We start from the raw sequence: 24,671 nt of genomic DNA, 5'->3' as shown, positions 1-24,671 counted from the left end.
CCCGAATTCAGGGGACAAATAATAATAATAACTAAAACATAATGAGCTATTGCTTTTTGCCAGGCTCAGTGCTAAAAGGTTGATTTATCATCTTAATAAATCCCACAGTAGCCCAGTGAGGCAGGCATTTCACTCCATACTACAGATGAAGAAACTGAGGTATAACAAGGTTAAATTATTTGCCCAAGCTCTGCCCACTGAGTGGTGGGATTTGGACCCAGGTCAGCTGATGCAGAAATAGTGTTCTGGGTGCTATTCTATAGTTACTCTTCTAGGGGTTTGCCCTTTTCCAGGTAGATTTCCCAGCCTTACTATCCTAGAATGATGCTTCCATAAACCCACACATCACTTCACAGTTCATGAATGTTTCATATCTCATAATTTCATAATCATTCATTTAAGGACTATTTATTGAGTGCCTAACAACTGCCAAGTACTGTGCTCTTAAGCCCTTGCTGCTCCAGGTATGGCCCCTAGACCAGCAGCAGCAGCTGGCAGCTTGTTGGAAAGGCAAAGTCTTGGGCTTTGCTACAAAATTGAGTCAGAATCTGCATTTAAACACACTTTCCAGCTGGCTCATATGTACATTAAAGTTTGAGAAGCCCTGCTTTTTAATATTTCCATAAAAACACCATGAAATCCCACTTTAATACGTGGATAGATTGAAATATTGTGACTTGCTTGTTTTCCCACAACTAATAATGAATGAGGCAATCTATGTAAAGAGGTTAGAAGAGTGTCTTGTATATAATATGTGCTCAACAAATAACAGCTGTTACTATAAATGACAAAGTCAAGTTGTGAACCATTGCTTTCCTCAACTCTATTGCCCTTTGGCCTCCCCAAAGACCTCTTAACCATCCGGCATTCATTCCAAGAGGTGAGGCAAGGCTTGTGACTCTGTCCCTTCCTGGACCAGCCAGAGTCTACCAAATGAGATTAAGGGCTCCAGAAACTACTGTGGGGTGTGCCTGATTCTACAGCAAGGGTCATCCTGTGGTGCGATGTTGGTCTCCAAAAGAAGCCAGATATAGAAAGAGAAAGACTAGAAGACTCTCAGGGGATCCCTCCTGAAAACTCCATGCCACAAAACTCATCCACTCTGTCCAGGGCTCCTCTGGGCTGAGATCCCTGGGTGCTCCAAACCTTCCTACCCTTTCCTCACTTCTAGCCCAAGCCTCTTCAGTAGAAGGGGGGCTGAACTGCTCCCTGTCACTCAGCAGGACACCTGCTTCCTGTGCTGGCCAAGTTCTCCCCAGGGCCCCCCAGCCAGGATCCACGGTGCCTGCTGTCCTGTTTCCGTTCCCCATCCTTTTTGGAGAATTAACAATGGGAACATCCTTACTTTTAAATAGTCTACTATTTTATCTTTTCATTCTTTGAAATAAAACTTTAACATACAAATATTACTTTTAAGGCAAAATTTGTGGTAAAAATGCAAATAACATTCAAGTTATATAGAGATCCCACTTTAAAAATTACACTGAGGGCCCTGGTCGGCCTGGCGTGCGGGGAACTCGGGTTCGATTCCCGGCCAGGGCACATAGGAGAAGCGCCCATTTGCTTCTCCACCCCCCCCCCCCCTCCTTCCTCTCTGTCTCTCTCTTCCCCTCCCGCAGCCAAGGCTCCATTGGAGCAAAGATGGCCCGGGCACTGGGGATGGCTCCTTGACCTCTGCCCCAGGCGCTAGAGTGGCTCTGGTCGCGGCAGAGCGACGCCCCGGAGGGGCAGAGCATCGCCCCCTGGTGGGCAGAGCGTCGCCCCTGGTGGGCGTGCCGGGTGGATCCCGGTCGGGCGCATGCGGGAGTCTGTCTGACGGTCTCTCCCCGTTTCCAGCTTCTGAAAAATACAAAAAAAAAAAAAAAAAAAATTACACTGAGAATTTCTTGGCGCCCCGTTTCCTTTTCATAATGACATCTCCAGACTTGGAAGCTGAGCAAAATCAACTTAAAGGCATGCTTTTGCCTGAACCATCCGAGGTTCTGTTCAGATACTTAATCAACTTTTTTCTATAATCGTCTGTCTTCGTTAAACAATACATATTCCAAAGGCAGCTCCCTTCTTGCTACGGATCGCTCAATCTCAGTCTTGGACTGCCCTTCTCCCACGCCCGCCCTTAACCCTGACCCTTGGTCGCCACGGGGCCTCCAGGACTCCCACGGAAGAAGGTCCACTAAGGGCGAGCTCCGCCCCGCCAAAGCCCCGTTGCCCACCCACTGACATCTAGCCCCGCCCATCCGAGGCGGAGCCGACTCTACGCCCGCCCCCAAACACAGTCACGTGCCCACCACGAGTGGGGACCCTTGCGCTACGCCTTGTTTCCCACCTTGGAGCAAAGCCGGGCTCCGCGCTCCCAGCATAGCGTCCGCAGCCGCTGCGGGAGGCAGAGCAGTGCGCGGACGCCGGACGCCCAGTCCTCGCGGGCCGTTGGCGGCGTGCGGGCCCGGAGCCGGTGAGTGCAGCCGCCAGCCCCGGGCGGCCCTCGCGGGCGGGGAGAGGGCTGCGGGCGCCCTCCTGGGAGGTGCGCGGAGTGGCACTTTAAAATTAACCCCATCTTAATCCAAGGTTTCCCAAGCTTTACCGCCGCCTGCGCGCCTTGTCGTGACCTTGTTACCTGCGGGAAAAGTCAATTACCGAAAAACTAAGAAGCATCCCCTATGGAACCCGCATCCCCCAACCCCCGAGGGATGTTTACCACTGTCCCTGTCTACTCTTCTCCCTGGGGGGTTTCAGCCCTGTCTCTGCGCCCACCTCTGACCTCCCCCCCCCCCCCCAGGAAGTTGGGAAAAGCATCCATTTTAGCCTCTCCCCACGGGAGTGAGTGATTTACCTTAAAAAAGAGGGCGATGGTGACGCTCCTCTCTCTCATCTCCTGTTTTCAGAGTCTGCTAAGCGAGCCATTAACCAGCCTTGAGAGAGGAGGGGCTTGAGGCCTGGCGTGGTTTCCCCATCAAAGGTGTCCCTTTCGGTTCTAACCCTTTAAGGCTATGGTAGAGGCAATTTGCTTCCCAATTTTCCATCTTCGTAAATATACCATGTGTCTAGATCCTTTAAGAATTAGATGCATTTCAGAGGGAAGTTTTTCCAGAAGCTTCCTCTTTTGGAGATGACCTGGACACAGAGAGCTGGTGAAGGTTAAGGTCAACAGCAAGTCTCCTGTTAGCCCAGCTTTTTGTCACTATAGAATCTCTAGTGTCTTGAAGGTCTGATTAGGGAAATATTACTACATTTCAGTGACTCTAAAACATCATTAAATTTAAAATATACATTACTGAATGTGCTGCTTATTAAACTATGAGAAAGCATGGCTTGTAAGAGACATTCCCATTTCAGAGATTTAAACTTTTTTTTAGAATTGCTGAAATACAAGGAGCTCCCACCATGCCAGGAACCTACTTAGTTCTTTGGGTTTTCATCATTACTTACAGTCTTGTGCAGGTGAGGAAACAGGTAGTTAAGTAGTGTGCCCTGGGTAAAGGTTGTGGCAAGGGCACTTCTGTGTCTGAGAAGCCGGGGTGCCTCGTCCACAAGCTGTCAGTGAACCTGGGTGATTTGGGGCAGGGAGAGATCTAAAGATAACCCTACATCAGGGTTAAAATGGAACCCCAGTTACTTTTCAGTTCCCAGGGATACATATTTGTAGTTAAGCTGGATGTGACCTCTCCTTGCTCTAAACCCACATGACCTGTTTCTGCAGGTGCCAGGATTCTGATCTCTGTACTGCTGGCACACACACAGCGCCCTCACTAGTGAGGTGGTCCTGGGAGGGCCGGATCCACATCTGTGTCCTTGTGTCCCTTACAGCCTTCTCTACCGCGACCAACTCTTCCCTAAAAATGGAAAGGGGTGGGGAATAATTCAGCAGCAGTGGGTTGAATTGGTTTTGGAGGGAATAGATGGGGTTAGAAAAAGTGTGGGGATGAGTTAGTGCCCACAGACCAGGTGAAAAATAACAAGGGTCTGCTCCTGTTCAAGCTGCCACAGGATCAAAGGAGAGGGTGCCCAGAGGTGATGTTTAGCACACTGCGGGAACTTCATTGTTTGCTACCTGAAGGAAGGTGAGAGGAGCTGGAAAGGAAAGCTATTCCTGGGAAGCTGACTCAGTTGGTCTGTCTCTTTGATCTGGCTGTCCTCCCAAACCACACTCCCTTTGGGTCAAAAAAGCTGCTTGGAGCTTGGCACCCATCGTAGGTGCTGGAGAGAAACCACCTGTGTCATTTCTGCTTGCAGGGATGCCAGAAGGGCCATCTGTGAGGAAGTTTCACCATTTGGTCTCCCCTTTTGTGGGGCAGCAGGTGGTCAAAACAGGGGGTAGCAGTAAGAAGCTAAACCCTGCCACCTTACAGTTCCTATGGCTCCAGGACGCCCAGGTGAGTTCGTCATCTTCTGGTGGGCTTGTTCATACCTCACACAGGTGGGCCGGCATCATCAGCACATCCTGTGCCTCCCTGGAATTTACCTCAACACTTTCCATGCCATTATGTTCTTTAGCCCGTCTTGGACTCCATGCTAGGACTCCATGCAGCTCCTCCTCGTTCAGTCTGGTGTTTCTCAGCTGGAAGTGGGCATCACAGTGGCCCTTGGGACGATAAAAAATATACATGCACAAGCTGGAGATTCTGATTCTGGGAGCCTGGAGGGATTCTGATCACTCCAGCTGATTCTGATGTGCACTTTTGCTTAGGAACCAAGTTTAATCCCATGGGGCAAGGACATAAGGAAAGAACATAGCCTACTGATCAAGCTTCCATCTTGGCTCACATTTACCCTGAGCATAAGTCAGAATTCCCTCAAGGGGTTCACATGGCTCCTGTGGTCCGACTCAAGCATCCCTCTGATTTTTCCTGCTTGTTGAGTGGAGAAGACAGAGAGTTAGGGCAGGGGATGTGTCCTCATCAATATTGTATCCCTGGCACTTAGCTCAGTGTCTGGCACTTAGGCATATAGCAATTGGCTGTAGAAAAATTAAATGAGCTGTTGCTTAGCTGTGTGCTCCTAAGCAAGTTACTTAATTTTAGTTCTACTTTTTGAAGTTATAAATAGGGATAAATCACTTAGCAGTTACATTGTTATATGAAGCCGACTTTAAGCTTGGCACATAATAGGTGCTCAGTAAATCTAGTTTGCTTTCGTCAACCTTGCCTTTCACACACACACCCACAGGTTATACAACCATTCTTTAAATCATTTTTTTTTTATTTTTTTTATTTTATTTATTCATTTTTAGAGAGGAGAGAGACAGGGAGAGAGAGGAGAGAGAGACAGAGAGAGAGAAGGGGGGAGGAGCTAGAAGCATCAACTCCCATGTGTGCCTTGACCAGGCAAGCCCAGGGTTTTGAACTGGCGACCTCAGTGTTCCAGGTAGACACTTTATCCACTGCGCCACCACAGGTCAGGCTATACAACCATTCGTGGTTAGACCTGGGAGAGGTCTAGCTCTTCCCCTATGGCTTCTGCATTTGGAGACGGGCTCAGAGTTGGGGGAGCATTTAGCCCAAGTTGACATAGCTAACAAGAGACAGAGACTGGAACCCAGGCCGTCTGACCTCAGGTTCTTGCTTCTCCCATGAGAGTATTTAGACTTTGTCCTGAAGTCCTAAAGGGGCAAGATTATGCCCCTTCCTCTCAGGAATCCCATCACGTAGCATATGCCTATTACAGAGCTGGACTGCAAAGAATGGTTACCAAGTGGCTGTGTGGGCAGAGATGTGTGGCATGGGAGCCTTGAGGTGGAACTGGGGGCTGGCTTTCTAGTAAACCAAGGCAGAAGTTGGCATTGTAGGAGCCTGAGGAGCCCAAGGGAGGTGGCCTTGGGGAACTGCCTCCATGTGGGCAGTAAGGACTCATCAGTGGGCTCCTTCTCTGCCCCTCTCTATCAGTCGGTCCCTTCCCCTCTGGAACTGAAAATTGACTTTGGAAGGTGAGTGCGTACATCTCACTATCTGCCCATCTGGGGCTGGGGGAGGGTGTAGATTTTTAGCTGAATGTATTGAGATCTCTGTAAATCAGTAGATAGATTCATTAGTAGGGAAGTGGAGACAGGTAGCCGGCATTCTCTCTACACCTGGTCCAGTATCATCTTTTTCTTTGTTTTATACTCATTTGGCAGAGCACGCACTCCAGGAGCTGCCTGAGCAAAAGTGCATAGGAGATAAATATTGAGTAGTGTTTCTATTCTGTCCTTGTTTGTGCGGGCGAAAACAAGGCATTCTATGGAAAATAACCTCACAGGGTGATCTGATCATAAATTCTTTTTTTGAAGAAGAAGAAGAAAAAAGGGGAGGGGAGGAGCAGGAAGCATCAACTCACATATGTGCCTTGACCAGGCAAGCCCAGGGTTTCGAACTGGCGACCTCTGTTTTCCAGGTCAGTGCTTTATCCACTGCCCACCACAGGTCAAGCCTGATCATAAATTCTTAACTGATCAGGTCATGGTGGATAGTCGTGCCCCAGGCATATAACTTTTTAATTTAATGGAATTTATTGTCTCATAATTCTGGAAATTCTAGATCAAGAAGAGAGCAAGGTTGGTTCTTCTGAGGCCTCTCTCTGTGTCCTATAGACGGCATCTTCTCCCTGTGTCCTCACATGCTCGGGCCCCTATATGTTGCTTGAAACTTTTTAGTTAAAGGTTTATTCATTGTTTTTGTGCATCTAGATTAATATACTTTTGAAAGCTCGTAATCTTGTTGACTATCCTCTAATCCAGTCCCCCTTTGCTTTTTCCTACCTCCATGTAATCTTTCTTAAATTACGTGCTTAATTAATTAATTTATTTATTTTTGTGTATGAGAGAGAGATAGGGAGAGAGATAAGAAGTATCAACTCATAGTTGCATCACTTGAGTTCAGATTCCTTTTCATATGTGCCTTGACTAGGTGGCTCCAGCTAAAGACCCCTTGCTCAAGCCAGTGACCTTGGGCTCAAGCTGGCGACCATGGGATCATTCCAATGAGCTCATGCTCAAGTTGACAATTCTGCACTCAAGCCAGATGAGCCTGTGCTCAGGCTGGCAACCTAGGGGTTTCAACCTGGAACCTCAGCATCCCAGGTCGATGTTCTATCCATTTCGCCACCAGTAGTCAGGCAAGTCCTTAATTTCAAATGCATAAAAGAAGCTGCAAAACTGTTGTTCTCCAGAGCATTTGAGATCTAGCTCCCCAGCCTGTGTTATCAGTTTGGCTTAAACAAACTCATAAAAATTCTGTACAGGTTTGGACATTTTTTTACATCGACAGTTGGGTAGGGTGGTAGGGGGGATATCTAGGGATCGTACACTTTTAACCAATCCTTCAATTAAAAAAATATATATCTTTATTATATGCGGCTTAGGTGTCTGTCGCCGATAGCTTATTGGTTGCTTGCATAACTGTACTAGCCAATGGGGTGAAGGTGCCATGGCTGAACGCAAATTGAGCGGGTCAGGGGGAAGGTGAACATTTGTTTGCATTGGCAATCATCTGTTTTACATAAAAACTACATCTTAACTTAATTTCTTTTAAGAATGCCTCCTAGAAAATACAGCACTGAAGAGGAGAGAAAAGGAGCTAAAGCTGCACAAAAACGGCTTTCTCGACAAAAAGAAACCACTGAGCAGAGAAAGACAAGGCTTGCTTCAGTCGCAGAGCAAATGCGTCTTTCTCGGCAAAATGAGACTGATGAGCATAGAGAAACAAGGCTTGCCTCAGATGCAAGACAAAAAAGCCTGTCTTGACAAAATGAGTCCCTTGAACAAAGGCAGGAGAGAAATGCAAAAAAACGACAGAGTAATGCTGACCGAAACGCAAAAAGGATTAAAACAGTTTCAAACGGAGAAACTTTGACATGTGAATTAACATTTTATTATTTAAATCACCTTTATTTATTGAGCTAGCGGTGGCTCTTAAGAAATGTACCGCTGGTGGTTTCCTTCATTGCACTCTACTTTAAGCAATTAAGCAAGTAGAACGGGGAAGCCCCGTGGGGCACTAAGCAAAGGGGCGTCCTCGCCGCCTGCCCTGGGTAATTCGGTTTGAATTAGCAGACACCTTTGCACAAATCATTTTAATTACAATTTATAATATCTAGAACAGCGGTCATTTCGTATGACCGCCGGGCTTTCTAGTATATATATAACAGTTTTGACATATAACTGACATAGCATACAATTCATCTACTTAAAGTGTGCAATTCAATGACTTTTAGTGTCTTCACACAGAGTTGTACAACCATCACCACAATCAATTTTAGAATATTTTTATCACCCCCAAAAGAAACCTGATGTCCATTAGCAGTCACTCTGCATTTCACCCCAACCACGGCCCTGAGCAACCACTAATTCATTTTCTGTCTCTATAAACTTGCCTTTGTTGGACATTTCACATGCATGCAATCAAGGACATCATATGTGTGTTTTTCTGTGACTGGCTTCTTTAACTGAGCATGCTTTCAATGTTGATCCATGTTGTAGCATGTGTCAGATTTCTTCCTTTTAAATACTGAGTTCCTGGAAGGAAGGAGCAGAGACTTATTCATCTGTGTGCTCCTCAGAGCCTACCATTCTGTTTGGCACAGTGTATCAACTTAATTAATGGTCAGTTATTTGAAGGAACCCGTGTGCACAGGAATTTAAAAGAGGGACAGTAGAAACTGTTATAGTTGAAAAGGGTATAAGGATATCCTGACCAAAGCATTTTGGGCCTGGGAAATGTTTTGACCCTGAGGGGCATTTGACAAATATTTTCTTTAGCAGTATATCGACATTGGTGAATTTGCATTGAGAAAGTATTTTCTGGAGCAAATTCTGTTATGCCCGCTTAATTCCTTGCTCAGTTTTTCTTTTTTATGTAGCTCAGTTAAACCATTCTTCATGTATAGAAATAAATAGCTGTGCTCTGATTTGCACATAGGTTATTCTGGAATTATTTAAAAAGGTAATGTCCTCTTTTGGGGAGAAGATTTCAAGACTGCTACAGTGGTAATTTTTATACTAACGGACAAATTGGAGATCATACCAGAACCATGACTTTCAAGGAGGCAGGCATCCTTGGTGTCAGAGTAACACGGGCACTTCCATTGTTAACGCCAGATGCTTTGGTTTTAACTGGTTGAAAGACTGCCTGCATTTCAGGTCATGTAGAACAGGCTCATCCTGGTCTGGCTGTGTAGACATTGTCTACTAAGGCTTCCATATGAAAATAGAAAACAAAGCAGCTGGAACATTCTTTGGCACACATTTTCCTGTTCTTTTAATGAAATTGTTTACATTAGGGTGAGGTGAACTCTTTACTCATTGTATAGTGGTGGGTTGAGTCATACTGGTCAATTATTATGTCAGTATTCCATTTTATTGATTATACTTTTTTATTTTGAATTCCCTTGTGGCTGTTACTTCTATTAAATCCAATTTCAGGGGGTGGTGGGGAGTGCCAAATTTTACAATGTGTTGTCTTTACAATGTGTGGCACCTGTATGCTCATTATTTCTTTTTTAAAAAAAACATTAATCACTGAATACAGGGATGACAATTTGTATTCATTTAGCTAATCCATGAAAGAAGTTGGAACCATTCTAGGGTGGCCCTGCTGTCTAGAATGGTTCTATTTCACTGCTAGTCTATTTCACTGAGTAGATTCATTCCCACTTGAATCTACTCACTTGAAAATGTGCTTGTAAGGGTATTTTTCCCCACCAAGAAGGAAGAAAGGGGCCGGAGCCACGAAGTGTAGAATAGTAAAAGGCTTTATTGAGTACAGAGCATGCATCTCGCCCGATGAGGTTCCCTGGCCCCAAGAAAAGATGGAGGCCAGGGAAGTCGCAAGGGGTGACCCGTGTGGGAGATATTTAAAGGGTCCCTAGGGTGGTCGAGCTAATATGACGTGAAATCTCACTGGCTGGCAGACGATCGCTTTTTTCCAAAGGACTCCTGGGAAGTTTCTTTTGGCGTGCTTGGTTGTGGGCAGTCCTAGCCAAAGTTCCCGGGTTCCTCACATGACCTTCCCCCATTATCCACTGACCTTACAGTGCTAACTGCCCACAACCCTGGAGCAAAGAGCAAAAGTCAAGTGTAAAATATTCAACTTTGGAAAGCTTCGTAGAGGAGGCAAGAATGGAGAAAAATGCCCCTTGTTAGTCTTCCCCTTTCTAGGTCTGTGAGGCTTTCTTTGTTTATGCTATAACTGAATGCCACAGACTGGGTGGCTTATAAACAGAAACTTATTTCTCAGTTCTGGAAGCTGAAAATTCAGGATCCAGGTGCTGGCAGATTCAGCTTTCTGGCTCATAGATGGTCATCTTCTCTCTGTGTTCGTACGTGGTGGAAGGGACAAGGGAACTCTCTGGAGTCTTCTTTAAAAGGGCACCAATCCCATTCAGGTGGGCTCCATCCTCGTGAACTAATCACCTTCCAGAAGCCACCTTCAGATACCAAACCACTGAAGGTTGTGTTTTCAACATAGAAATTTGGGGGGGGGGTACACAAATACGTCTACAAGCAAAGGCTTAGATCATGTTCATTTTTTTTCTAGGTCCATGGAAAGAAATTATTCCTTAGATTTGATCCAGATGAAGGAACCAGGTCTCCTGGCAACAACCCATTGCCAGAACCTCTACAAAAAGGAGACAGGAAGGAAGAGGCTGGGGACCAAAAGCAGACTGTGGGTCCCGACAGCCAGAAAATCTCAGGCCAGTCCTCCCAGTCTCTGGAGCTTGTCCACAGTGGAGACCACGGTTCTGGGTGTTTGGAGGGAGACGGCCCTGCAGGAGGTGCTGAGAAGTGGCTGCAGATCAGCTTTGGTTTGTTTGGCAGCATCTGGGTGAATGAATTCTCCAGAGCAAAGAAAGCGAACAAGAGGGGTGACTGGAGAGACCCCAGTCCAAGGTAATGGCATGGTGGAGTGGGCCGTGGGCTGTATCTGCATCTGCGCCGGTCTGCAGTGTCCACACGGTGTGGCACACTCTGTGGGCACCCTCAGGTGGCTGTCCAGTCTGTTGTCCAGCAGTCCGCTTCCTAGGGGAGAGAAGACCCTTACCCTTCTCCGCTTGCTTACCTGTCGTAGGAAGTAGACTAGTCGGCACCCAGAGAGGAATGCTCACATCCTGGGTTAGCTTAGAGAAGGGGAGAACTTTCCCAACAAACACGGCCCAAGGCCGAGGCCTCTGAGGAACATCGGATGGCTTGATGTTAGGGACAGAACTGTCCCAGTTAGGGACACTCTGAGTTAGGGACAGAATTGTCTCAGTTTTTAATCTGTTCATGTTGAGACTATCTTAGTGCTTAAAATACTATCCACATTCAGGGTTATTTCCTGCGCATACGGACCCAGAGTGGGCATTGCTGATAAGATGCCTGAGCAGGCTTGTGGTTGAACATTCTTGTGGCCTTGCAGAAGGGCTCGCTGAGCTGATTTCCCACCAGCACTGGATTGTTTGTGTACTTTCTTTTTTGTCACTTTGTAGGAGTTTTTGGATATTATGTGTTAACCTTTGTGATGTGTGATACCAGCATTGTTTCTTGTCTGTGTCTTTTGACAGTTTTTGTGCCTATTTGGCATTCAGGATTTTTAATTTTTATGTAGTAAATAGTATTTTTTGAATAATTTTTTATTTTTCAATTACAATTAACACAGAATATTATATTAGTTTCTGCTATACAATGTAGTGATTAGACATGTATATAACTTAGGAAGTTATTAAAGTCCGGCACCGTATGGGGTTGCTATGTTTCTTATGATGGCCTCTTTAACCCAAAAGTCACACTGCTTTTCTATTTTCTTAAGTCTCATATTATTATTTTTTTAATGCTCAGAACTGCAGTCTTTATTTATGGCTTGATGAAGGGCTAGTAAGATGCTCTGGACTGTAAAAATAACTCAGGTTGGCTTAACCCTTTGAGTAGTATGAACGTTCATGTCCATCCTCGTGCCTCCTGACCATCCAGAGTCTGATCGTTCAGAAATTTTTATTTTAAAAATGTGCAAGGCAAGATTAAAAAAGGCAAATGTGGCCCTGGCCGGTTGGCTCAGTGGTAGAGCGTCGGCCTGGTGTGCAGGAGTCCTGGGTACAATTCCTGGCCAGGGCACACGGTAGAAGCGCCCATCTGCTTCTCCACCCCTCCCTCTCTCCTTCCTCTCTGTCTCTCTCTTCCCCTCCCGCAGCCGGGGCTCCATTGGGGCAAGGTTTGCCCGGGCGCTGAGGATGGCTCTGTGGCCTTTGCCTCAGGCGCTGAAATGGCTCTGATTGTGGCAGAGCGACCCCCCAAGATGGGCAGAGCATCGCCCCCTGGTGGGCGTGCCGGGTGGATCCCGGTCGGTCAGTCGGTCGGGCGCATGCTTGAGTCTGTCTGACTGCCTTCCCGTTTCCAGCTTCAGAAAAATACAAAAAAAAAAAAAAAAAAAAAATGCAAATGTATGTTCTTCTTGTTTCCATCCATAAATTGGTTATCAAACAAACAAACAAACATGATTTTAAGTTAATAAAACTGGAACTGGAACTCATTTCATTTTTTGAAAAAAAAAACCCAACCTCACTCCCGGAAGTCAGCGAGCGTGAAAAAAACTCACTACTCAAAGGGTTAAATTGGAAGGAGATGGAAGTAGGCTTTGGCATTGACCCAGTTCTCAACTTTTGGCTTCAGGCTCCTGTGAGTCTCCTGTCTTTGCACTTTTCCACGTGTTGGGTTTGTCCTTAGATCAGTTGCAAGAGGCTCTGCAGTCCCAGGCCTAAGTCCGCACAAAGAAAGGAAAGGAGAAGGGGCCATTTCTAAACATTCATTTGAGCAAGGGAGCTTCCTCAAAAGCCCCCAGCAAACCTCACTATCTGCAGCTGGCTCCTGGGCTGCTTCCTGAACTAGTCAGTCTCCATAGGGGATTGAAATGTGCTCCCACTAGCAAGGCTCCCAGGTTTTTACATTTGTCATGGAGTTAACACCTGTCACTGTCTTACTTTTAAAGTCTTGTCTATTATGTCTTCCTTCTAATTTTTCTTGTTTTTTATGTTACTTTGTATCTTTACCCCTTTTTTCCTTAATTAGGCTTTCCAGAATTTTATCTACATTGTTGGGCTTTCAAATAAATAATGTTAGTTTTTTACACTGTTTATCTAAGAGTGTTTTGTAATTTTCCAAATGGTTGAGTGTTTGGAGTCATCGTCTTGTTTTGTTGTAATTTTTTATTGGTTATGATCAGTGTTAGGATCAAAGTCTGTACTTTTTCTACTTTTGGCATTGAGATTTGTAACCAAACACATAATTGCTCTTTGTTTTACACTGTATTTACATAAATGTAGATAGTATGTTCATTCAAAGTAAAACATTCTGTAAAAGTTAAGAACAGGTTATGGCTTTGATAACTCAGATTCTCTGTCTTTGCTTTTTTTTTGTTCACTTAATGTGCCAAACTTGAGAAGAGAAGCATTAAGTCCCCCAGGGTAGTTGTGGTTTTAGAAAGTTTCTCCTCTTTTCTTTGTAAGCATTTTTGTTTGCGTGTTTTGCTGCCCTGTGGTCCCAGGCATCAGGGTCCTTGGCTGTCATAGATTCTTTATATCTTCATAATTAAATAGCATACCCTCTCTTTGCCTTTGGTTTTGAATTCTGACTTTCTTCATGTTAATAGTGCCACTCTGTGTGGTCAGCCCACCCCTTGGGCTTTTCTTACTTAGTTGTAGGTATGTTTTATGTTTTTTCACTTATTTTAGATGTTTCTTATATACTGTGAAGCAGGATTTTTTTGTATATTTTCTTTTTGGGGGGTATTTTTACGAAGTTAGAAGTGAGGAGGCAGTCAGACTCCCGCATGTGCCCGACTGGGATCCACCCAGCATGCCCACTAGGGGGTGATGCTCTGCCCATCTGGGGTGTTGCTCTGTTGCAACCAGAGCCATTCTAGCACCTGAGGCGGAGGCCATGGAGCCAGCCTCAGCACCTGGGCCAACTTTGTTCCAATGGAGCCTTGGCTGCAGGAGGGGAAGAGAGGGACAGAGAGGAAGGAGAGGGGAAGGGTGGAGAAGCAGATGGGCACTTCTGTGTGCTCTGACCGGGAATTGAACCCAGGACTTCCACATGCTGGGCCTATGCTCTACCACTGAGACAGTTGGCCAGGGCATTTTTATATCTCTTTAAAACTCAAACTGAAACTATTTTGAATAACTAGTATTTGGATTTTCTTTCATTTGCCATTTTATTATACCTTGTTTCTTTTTGTTGGACTTATCATTTCTTTTCTGCTTTTTTTTGCGCTAATTTGGAAGTATTGTTATTTATCTTCATTCTTTTGGTAATACTTTTATCTTTATAGTATACCTATATTGTTTTCTGAGTTAATAACCATCAAATTAAAAATTATTTTAAATTTATTTTTCAATTACATTTGACAGTTGAAGATCAAGTTTTTAATAACATAAATGAATAACACTTCTCCCTTATATTGAGACGGGTGTTTTGGTCACTGTCCTTCACTCCTCTGAGATGAGACCCTGACAGTATTTCTACTTCACTACTGCTTCCTGTCACATCCACCCTGTTGCCTGCATTTGCTGAGATAGTTTAGAATTTTAGTTCCAGATGCTTAATTATGTAATTATATATAATTAAACTAATGCAGAACCTTGTCCACCCATCTCCACGTCTTTACTCACCACGGCCACTGGTTCATTGGGGCAAGAATGCATCCTGTCTTGTTCCTGCTGCCCAGCATGCTAGTGCTCCTTCACGAATTTGAAAGCTGTATCTTGGCTGACCCAGTTCCTAAGGAGCAGGCCAGCATTGAGACCTTCAGGCAACAACATGGCAAGACAGTGGCGGGCCAGGTCCCTGTGGGCATGATGGATGGTGGTGGCCCTGAGGGGCATGAAGGGATGGGTATACGAAACACCAGTTCTTGATCCTGATGAGGGCGTCCATTTCCAAGGCTACAGTATCCCAGAATGCCAGAAACTGCTGCCCAAGGATAAGGGTGGGGAAGAACACCTGCCAGAAGGCTTACTCTGGCTGCTGGTAACTGGGCAAATCCCAACAGAGGAACAGGTATCTTGGCTCTCAAAAGAGCGAGCAAAGAGAGTGGCTGTGTCTTTCATGTGGTCACCATTTTGGACACCTTTCCTGCCAGTCTCCACCCTATGTCTCAGCTCAGTGCAGCCATCACAGCTCTCAACAGGGAAAGCTACTTTGCCTGAGCATTTGCAGAGGGTATCAATAAAACCAAGGTGATTTACTTGGGAGTTGATTTATGAAGACTGTAGAGATCTGATCACAAAGCTACCTTGTGTTGCCACAAAGGTCTACCAGAATCTGTACTGGGGGGGCAGCAGTACTGGGGCCATTGACTCTAAGCTGGACTGGTCCCCCAATGTCACCAGCATATTAGGCTATAGCGATGCTCTATTTACCGAGCTCATGTGCTTGTACCTCACCATCCATAGTGACCATGAAGGTGGCATCGTAAGTGCCCATGCCAGCTGGTTGGTAGGCATACCCCTACCTATCCTTGGCAGCAGCCATGAATAGGTTGGCAGAAATCTGACATGGACTGGCAAATCAGGAAGAGCTTGTTTGGCTGGCACAGCTACAGAAGGGAGTTGGCAAAGGCGTGTCCGATGAGAAGTTACGAGACTAGGGCACACACTAAACTCAGGATGGGTTGTCCCAGGCCGTGGCCATACAGTACTAAGGAAGATTGACCCACAGAAGACGGGTCAGCGAGAGTTTGCTCTGAAACACCTGCTTCCTGACCCCGTGTTTCTGCTGGTCGCTCAGCTGTACAAGACTGTGTCCAGTGTTCTTAGAGCAGGGCAGGGACCGGAGGGAGATGCTCACAGTGGGGTGCTGCCAGTGCTGTGGCATGGCAGAGGTGCAGGGACCGGAGGGAGATGCTCACAGTGGGGTGCTGCCAGTGCTGTGGCATGGCAGAGGTGCAGGGACCGGAGGGAGATGCTCACAGTGGGGTGCTGCCAGTGCTATGGCATGGCAAAGGTGAGTCACTGCACAGTCCGGCTGGGGTGTCACGAGCATCAGGTGAACTGGCACACTTCCCCTGGAGCTGAGCCCTAGGCTGCCCTCTGCAGAGGCCCACGTCCATGAGCACCGCGGGCCTGGTGCAGTTTGTGAACTCTTAAGTCCGGGTAAAACTGGAGATGGGGGGAAACTAACTACTAGAAGTCGGAGAGCTTAAAAAAAAGTATACTTTTGTTTCAGGGGGCTTTTAAAGACATAAGATTAAATTGTATCTGAGGCACTGATAATAAGTTTGAGGTTAAAATATAAATTAAGATGACAGGTGAACCCTTTTCCCCTAACCAGCTCCTTTCCCCTGCCTGGTATGAGTTGCTCGTCAACTGCGGGGTGACCAGGACTAAAGCATGTGGTGTGTGTTAGAATCTGGCCCCTCTTTCCCTGGGTCAGAGCTGAATGCAGAGAATCTACAGGCACGTTGGAGCTTTGGTTCTACTCCGCCCAGCCCTCATGAGGCCAGTGAACCAGGACTCTGCACCTTCTGTCTCCATAGGGATCCTGTTCAATTGTTGGCTGTACCAAGCCTGGGGGCCCCTCTCCACTGTGCACAGACACTTCCTAGCGAGACCTGTTGGTTAGCTGGACATGCTTTGGGCATTTTTTTTTTATGCTTCCAGGTAACCATAAAGGCCATGGCATTTGTTGTTACTGGCACCCAGTGTTTGATTTTTACTTTTTAAAATTATCCCATAAGAATTAAGATCTGGGAGTGTTCTCATCCCCATTACTGTAATACCTCTTTTGAGATTTTCTGTACATGTTGCTCCTCAAACAGGATGCTCTGGGCCTCCCCCTCTGGGTCCCCCCTGCAGGTCATGTAGAGCACTGTCTGATACATTGTCCTCCCAGTCCTTTGGCTTTATAAGTGCTATTACCATGAACTAAGCTGTTTAGCTGCTACCTTCTGAACTTCTTATCTCTTTATTTTCACATGTTGTGGGCTATAGAATCAGGACTTGGGAATGACCAGCACGATGTCTACATGGTCTGGTCCCCGGGATATACTAGCACCTTTTTCTGAGCAAGGAAATGATTTAACTTTGGACATGGTATCCTTTAAATATCAGGCCCGGGGGCTGAGAGCATTAAACATAATAAGCCTCCCTCCTCCTCCCCTGACACAAGGAAGTATCAGGGCCCTCATCCTGCCTGTCCCGTCCCTAAGAGCTCACAGTACAGTGTGTTTTAGAAGCCCCCTCTGTGCAGGTTCTCAGTGACTCCCGTTGCTCTACTGCCTTTTCTTTGAGAAAGGGTTGAGCCCTCACCAGGTAGCTTGGTTGGTTAGAGCATCATCTGGAAGCGCAGAGGTTGCCACTTAGGGGTACATGCAAGAACAGCTCAGTGTTCCTGTCTCTCCCTCTCCCTTCCTCTCTCACTGAAACCAAGAAATAGAAATTCTTTTAAAAATGAAAGAAAAATAAAAAAGGGTTGAAATACACTGCTGCTGTGCCCCCTTCCTCCCTCACAGCTCCTGCCTGGGTTTGTGTGGATCCTCATCCCCACGGTGTTGAGATGGACACACTGTCTAAAACCCTGGGTAACTTGTCAAGTCGTGACGCATATTTCAGACTATTCTGTATAAAATGTGGACTAAATGGTTTTGTTAACAAAAAGCCCACAAAACTAATTAAATTAAAAACATTAAAATTAGGTATCTTTTGCTTTAAGAATTCTTCTTAACACTTGTGTTGTAGTTTTCAGTTGCGCTTTCATAATTAATCAATTTTAGATCTCACAGTAAACATTACAAAATCCAGTGCTGCTCATTCTGTCTTGTCCTTTTCGTCTTCCCCTAGCTCGCAATCCTTGCTGATTTGAGTATTCACGTCATATTATGCAGAGATGGTTTTCGAGTTCCTGTTCGTCTAAATTCACCCTCTTCCTTCCGCATAAGAATGTCATTGTGGTCAGATGCACGAATTGCATCTTCCTTCCAATATGGAGTCCAATTCCAGCCTCATTATCTTCTCTTACAGAGTAACCCGTTATTTTTTTAATCAGAATTCGTAAGATTTTCCCTGTGTTCTTGGAGTTCAGTGCTGCGGACCAGCATAGCTAGTAATTGTCCAGGTCCTGAGTGAGAATGGTGTAGAATGAAGAAATAAACTCAGAGAAAAAGGATGGCATCAGAGAGCCTCTGCACGGCCTTGAGCTTGCAAGAGCGAGTCTACGCCCCAAACTGCTTTATTTATAGGGCAGAGTCAAGTCATTAGCAAATCCAAGAGATCTTTGAAACAAAGTCACATTGCAGAGGCAACCCAAGAATTCTCCCCAGTACAGAAACTCTCCACCCTGCATAACATGTTAACTTCACAAAACAAAGGGTAAAAAGAAAACTGCCTCCAGTCTCTCCCAGGGACATGGGGGATAGGACAGTAGAAACAATCCAGCATCACAGCTAACATGGAGATATGGAGAAGAGCTTAGTGTTTACCAATCTGTTTTGTATTTTTCTGAAGTGAGAAGCGGGGAGGCAGAGAGATGGACTCCTGCATGTGCTCGACTGGGATTCACCTGGCATGCCCACCAGGGGGCGATGCTCTGCCCATCTGGGGCGTTGCTCCCTGCAACCAGAGCCATTCTGGTGCCTGAGGCAGAGGCCTTGGAGCCATCCTCAGTGCCCAGGGCCATGTTTGCTCCAGTGGAGCCTCGGCTGCGGGAGGGGAAGAGAGAGACAGAGAGGAAGGAGAGGGGGAGGGGTGGAGAAGCAGATGGGCGCTTCTCCTGTGTGCCTGACCGGGAATCGAACCCGGGACTTCCATACACTGGGTCGACGATCTACTGCTGAGCCAACTGGCCAGGGCCAGCCTTTAGCAACTTAATCAAGGAAGTAAGGTGGGGGGTTGGACAGATTGTCAGCTTACTGCCAGTCCCCCACACCTCTGTCCCCCAAAAATCTAACCTGCAAGGACCCTGTCAGCCTGCAGTCTCCAACAGTTCAGGAAGCCTGTGGGAGTATGTCTGGGTGTGTCTTTCTCAGTAAATCTTGCTGAAACTGGGAGTGGTGCCTCATTAGCATCTGTGTCTTCCTTTCTAATAAGCCCTCTTTTTGTGCAGGTTACCACAGCTCCTGAACTTGAGATTTTTCTGTACGTCCATGTATTGTTATGATAAAAAATCGAAGGGCCATATGTTTTCTTTTAATTACTCTGCTTAGCCCTGAAATTATTATTATTCTGGCAGAGCCATCCCTTTGTTTTTTCGGGACCTTAGCTTCCCCATGCTCACCCAGATAGTGGAGTAGGAGTGTACAGACCAGTGACCTAACAATCCTGTGGTCACTCTGTGTGCTCACTACCTTTTCTTTCTTCCCAGGTTGGTCCTGAACTTTGGTGATGGCAGCTTCCTGGTGTTTTATAATTGTCAGATGTCTTGGGGCTCTTCCCCAGTGCTCAAACCCACTTCTGACATCCTGTCTGAAAAGTTTCACCGAGGACAAGCCTTGGAAGCTCTGGGCCGGGAGCAGCCTGTCTGCTATACACTGTTGGACCAAAGATACTTCTCAGGCTTAGGTATGACTGATGGGAACGGGATAATCCCCACAGAGTTATTTCATAGAAAAGTCCCTGGTCTGGTAGCACAGACCTGAGAGCTACCTCAAGTGTGAGTACTGCTGGGCTTCAGATGATCACTTACTCTCTTCAGCTCCACTTCCTTTGTTTATGAACAGAGGCGGTTAGATTAGGCAGTTTCTAACTTCTTTCCTGGCTTCAGAATTCATATGCAGATTCTGTTATCAGTTGTAGTCTTCCTGACAGCCACATTAGCATATAACCCCTCAAAGGGTAAAGTTATGTCTCATCTATCCTTGAATCCTCCGCTGCCTAGAACTGTGCCTGGGACACAGGGGCTGCTTGATAGGTGTCTGTTAGGAATCAAAGCCATGTAGTTTGCTAATGCAGATTGGTGCATTATTTTGTTTTGTTTTGGGTTTTTTTGTTTTGTTTTTTTACAGAGACAGATAGAGAGTCAGAGAGAGGGGGATAGATAGGGACAGACAGGAACGGAGAGAGATGAGAAGCATCAATCATCAGTTTTTTGTTGCGACACCTTAGTTGTTCATTGATTGCTTTCTCGATGTGCCTTGACCGCGGGCCTTCAGCAGATGGAGTAACCCCTTGCTTGAGCCAGCAACCTTGGGTCCAAGCTAGTGAGCTTTTGCTCAAACCAGTTGAGTCTGCGCTCAAGCTGGCGACCTTGAGGTCTCAAACCTGGGTCCTTCTGCATCCCAGTCTGGCGCTCTATCCACTGTGCCACCGCCTGGTCAGGCAGATTGGTGCATTATTAATGGGGGCTGCTCTCCGGCAGATGGGGCTGCCTGCTGGTCAGAGCAGACATGTCTCAGGTCTACATTAGGATCTTACAAGACATGAGTGAGGAAGCAGGTTCCTTCACTGTTAGGTTTCCTGAGCAGTGGAACTGTGAGTATTGAGAAGAGCTGAGCAATTTGAAAACTAGGAGGTTAACTTAGCTGGACTATAAGAACATAGCATTTATTATTTCCCACAGTGGGGCAGCATGTGCCCCTGTGATTGATTGCTGAGGCAATAGGGTGAGCTGGTGGTGGCAGAGTGACCTCCATATCAAAGGCATCGTTTTGTCTGCTGCAGGCAGAGTCACCTCATGGTGGGGGAGAGGATGAGGCCCAGTGGTTCACCAGACAGTGGCCTTGCATGTTTGTGTTAGGACCATGGGAGTCCCTACTCCTTGAAGAGCAAAGGGTTTTTCAGAAGTGACCTTTAGAGTATATATAGCAAGAGCTAATGCCCTACTAACAAAACATTATTATGAACAATAGTAACAACAGCCAAAAATTTTCAGGTGACTCTTAACATGCCAGGCATGGGGTTTCATCCTTATTGCTATTCTGTAGGATAGTAATTTACTAGTTTTCCCTTTGTTCAGATGAAGAAATGAAAGCAAAGGACATATTGCTAGTAAGTGGTACAGCCTGAGATAGGAATCCAGGCAGTGTGTCAGTGAATTTTAGAAATTATGTGTGTAGCCATGAGTAGGATGATGAAGCCCCTGGAAAGAGCAGTAATTTCATTCACCCGTTTACTCCACGTGCTGAACGCTTGCCTTCTACCAAGCCCGACCTTCGCTGCTGAAGGAGATTACTGCTAACGGCCCAGCAAGCATGGACTCAGTTCACCATACCTTGAGAGAGTCTGAAATAAATGCCTAGTAGAGATTAAAGCAACTCCATTGCTGGAACATTTTGAAGAGAATTATTGATACTGCAAGGAAGGAGCAAGGCTGGCTTTACAGGGAATGCAGCAGGAGTAGAAAAATAATAAAATAATATCTCCTAGCACTTTCTGTATTTTAGGCATTATGCTTAACATTTTAAACAATAATACAGCTGATACGTATTGAGTACTCTACGTACCAGCACTGTGCTCAGCATTTGTGTGTGTGTGTGTATGAATTCTCACTCACTGCTCACAGAAACCAGGTAACATCCCCATTTACCGATGAGGAAACTGTAGCCTAAAGAAGCTGAGGAATTTGCAGTCATATCACTAGGATGTGGATGAGCAGGAGTTAAACCCAGGTAGTCAGGGTCCAGAACCTATTTTGAGGACCACTCTGCTATATATAACATGGACTGTGTGTGAGTTTTTATCTCCTTTCATCTTCACAACAACCCTTAAAGTAAGCATCACCAAACCCATTTTATAGACAGGGAAACTGACTCGGGGATGGGGGCACTCACCCCGAGAGGCCTTGTACGTGGCAGAGCTGGCCCCAGGTCTTCCGAGCTTCTCCCTTGTGCCATCATAGGAGCTTGAGTTTTCTTTATTAACTTCGTGCACTGGTTTCACTGCAGATGTGTCCTGTGTTCATCCCTCGTCCTCTCCCTGCTTTCTTCCAGGGAACATCATTAAGAACGAAGCTTTGTATGAAGCTGGGATCCATCCTCTCACTCTCGGGTCACTGCTCAGTCCTCGGCAACTTGAGACCCTGGTGGATCGCGTGGTGGAGTTCAGTGCAGACTGGCTTCAGGGAAAGTTCCAGGGCAGACAGAAGCACATGCAGATCTACCAGAAGGAGCAGTGCCCTGCCGGGCACCAGGTCATGAAGGAGGCCTTTGGGCCTCCAGGTGGCTTCCAGAGGCTCACGTGGTGGTGCCCACAGTGCCAGCCCAGGCTGCCACCCGACAAGCCAGAGCCAGTCCAGCTTTCCTAAGGCACGCAGGCCCCTCTTTACAGACCTTGCCCTTAAGGGAGCGTGATGCCAGGGTGTCGAGAAAGGGGGTGTGGGCAGGGTTTGAGATTGCAGGTGTAATTAGAGGGGAGGGTGAGGCGGGAGGATGTCAGTCCTGCTCATCTCACTGAAGTTATGTCTAAGGCAGAGTTTTCACAGGGTTAGATCCCCCCCCCCAGGTGTTGGTTAAATCTTCTATCTAGTTCTGTTATTGTGAAAGATGAGAAAAGTTATGATGACAATTAAAGGAAAAGCCTCCTGGAACAACAGTGGGGTAATGAAAATATAAGTGTGGAAATAGCTGTTTGGTTTGGTTTGGGTTTTGAAACACTGGTTGATTTTAAGGCCCTCCCTTTGAGAAACAGGAAGACAGAATTGTCTTTTTTCAGTTCCCTGGAGGGATCCAGGGGTGAGGATGGAGTCGTGTGAGGGTCCTGCCCAGATTCAGCCTCCTGCCTGGGTCCTTTCCCGTGGGATGGAGACAGCCAGTCAGGGAAAGGGTTGGGGAGGAGGGGGACCAGGGGGCTGGCCACCTTTCTGGTGTGCCCAGTGGGCTTTAGGAAAAAGCTACTTGTTTCCTCCCAAGGTGATATATTTGTGACCCTTGCTATGTGGGACAGTGCAGGAATCAAGGTTGGTAGAGCCACAGTGTAAACTTGTAACAACAGCTGGAAGAAAGTAGGATATGCAAATAAAGCTCTTTGTCATTTTCTGTTGTCATCTTTATTTGGCAGGATGGTGCTAGCAATGTAAATAACTGAGTGCTTTGTGAGGCTGGCTGCTTGGACTCACTGAGTAGGCCTGGTGGGTCCACTTAAAAGGAAGGGGGGGGGTAGGGAGCTCACACCAGCTCATCTGCTCCTTGGGGCACTTGCCTTGGCAGGAGATCAGGTGAAGCCCAGATGGATTTCACTTCTGTTGCTTCAGCCTCTGGTACATAGAAGATAGTGATTTGTGTGAGTGAAATTCAAAACAGTGGCTGATATTTCTGGCTTTCCTTTTCTCTCAGCTGTCTTATGGAATTGAGAGTTGTCAACAGTGGGCAAAGCCACTTTATGGCAGACCTGTAACCTGTATAATAGTGTATATATACTGATTCCTTACTATGTAAAGCACTTAGCCTACTCTCGCCATGTAATCTGCAATCCCATGGAGGTAGGTATTCACTCTGACTGGCTTTGTTTCATAGGTGAGGAAAGTGAAGTCTAGACAGGCTGAGGAACTTGCTTGAGGTCACATGGTTAAACAAGGGCCAAGGATAAACAACTAAAGTCAAAGCAACCAACTACTTGAGTTAATACTTCTCTTTCTTCACCCCTCTTCCTTCTTGTCTCTCTGAAAACAAAAACAACAACAAAAACAAGGGCACACGCCTGACCAGGCGGTGGCACAGTGGATAGAACGTTGGACTGGGATGCCAAGGACCCAGGTTCGAGACCCCAAGGTCGCCAGTTTGAGCGAGGGATCATCTGGTTTGAGCAAAGCTCACCAGCTTGGACCTAAGGTCGCTGGCTCGAGCAAAGGGTTACTCGGTCTACTGAAGGCCCACGGTCAAGGCACATATGAGAAAGCAATCAATGAACAACTAAGGTGTAACGCACAACGAAAAACTGATAATTGATGCTTCTCATCTCTCTCCGTTCCTGTCTGTCTGTCCCTGTCTATCCCTCTCTGACTCACTCTCTGTCTCTGTGAGAAAAAACAAAGGCCTGACCAGGCGGTGGCACAGTGGGTAAAGCGTCGGACTGGGATGTGAAAGACCCAGGTTCGAGACCCCGAGGTCGCCAGCTTGAGCGCGGGCTCATCTGGTTTGAGCAAAAAGCTCACCAGCTTGAGCCCAAGGTCGCTGGCTCAAGCAAGGGGTTACTCGGTCTGCTGAAGGCCCGCGGTCAAGGCACATATGAGAAAGCAATCAATGAACAACTAAGGTGTAACACACAACGAAAAACTAATGATTGATGCTTCTCATCTCTCTGTTCCTGTCTGTCCCTGTCTATTTCTCTCTCTGTCTCTGTAAAAGAAAAAAAAAAAAAACAGGCCTGACCTGTGGTGGCAGTTGATATAGCATCAACCTGGAAATGCTGAGGTCGCTGGTTCGAAACCCTGGGCTTGCCTGGTCAATGCACATATGGAAGTTGATGCTTCCTGCTCCTCCTCCCTTCTCTCCCTCTGTCTTTCTCTCCTCTCTCTCCCTCTCTGTCTCTCTCTCCTCTCTAAAAATGAATAAATAAATAAAAAGAAAAAACAAACAAACAAAGACACATACTTAATTGTAGCCCTCTAACTGTTGGCCTGAACAACTACACCATAGGTGTTGGTCAAGTCCTGGATGACATCATTAGGGGTATGTCCCACAAAGTAGCCAACAATGGAGTTGTACAGGTTATTGGCACCATCACAATAGGGCTCTGAATGGAAGAAATGGGGAGGTAGAAACATGCACAGCAGAAACCACATCTACCATGCCTCTTTCTTTGTG

The 24,671-nt window shown here is 46.3% G+C and overlaps 1 protein-coding gene and 1 pseudogene across 1 annotated transcript; both read left to right on the top strand.

Annotated features, from left to right (window-relative positions):
- Window positions 1-2,273: 2,273 nt before the first annotated feature.
- Window positions 2,274-22,902, top strand: NEIL2 (nei like DNA glycosylase 2). The gene is made up of 5 exons (XM_066360946.1): window positions 2,274-2,452; window positions 4,231-4,370; window positions 10,506-10,858; window positions 19,298-19,494; window positions 21,861-22,902. Exons 2-5 carry the CDS (start codon window positions 4,233-4,235, stop codon window positions 22,172-22,174), a joined length of 1,002 nt encoding a protein of 333 aa, XP_066217043.1. The 5' UTR covers window positions 2,274-2,452; window positions 4,231-4,232; the 3' UTR covers window positions 22,175-22,902.
- Window positions 10,867-16,086, top strand: LOC136389750 (citrate synthase, mitochondrial pseudogene; annotated as a pseudogene).
- Window positions 22,903-24,671: the final 1,769 nt, after the last annotated feature.

Source organism: Saccopteryx leptura, chromosome 1 (assembly GCF_036850995.1).
Source record: "Saccopteryx leptura isolate mSacLep1 chromosome 1, mSacLep1_pri_phased_curated, whole genome shotgun sequence".
Classification (NCBI taxonomy): Eukaryota; Metazoa; Chordata; class Mammalia; order Chiroptera; family Emballonuridae; genus Saccopteryx; species Saccopteryx leptura.
Note: the sequence above shows the minus strand (reverse complement) of the source record. Positions and strands in the feature narration are given on the sequence as shown.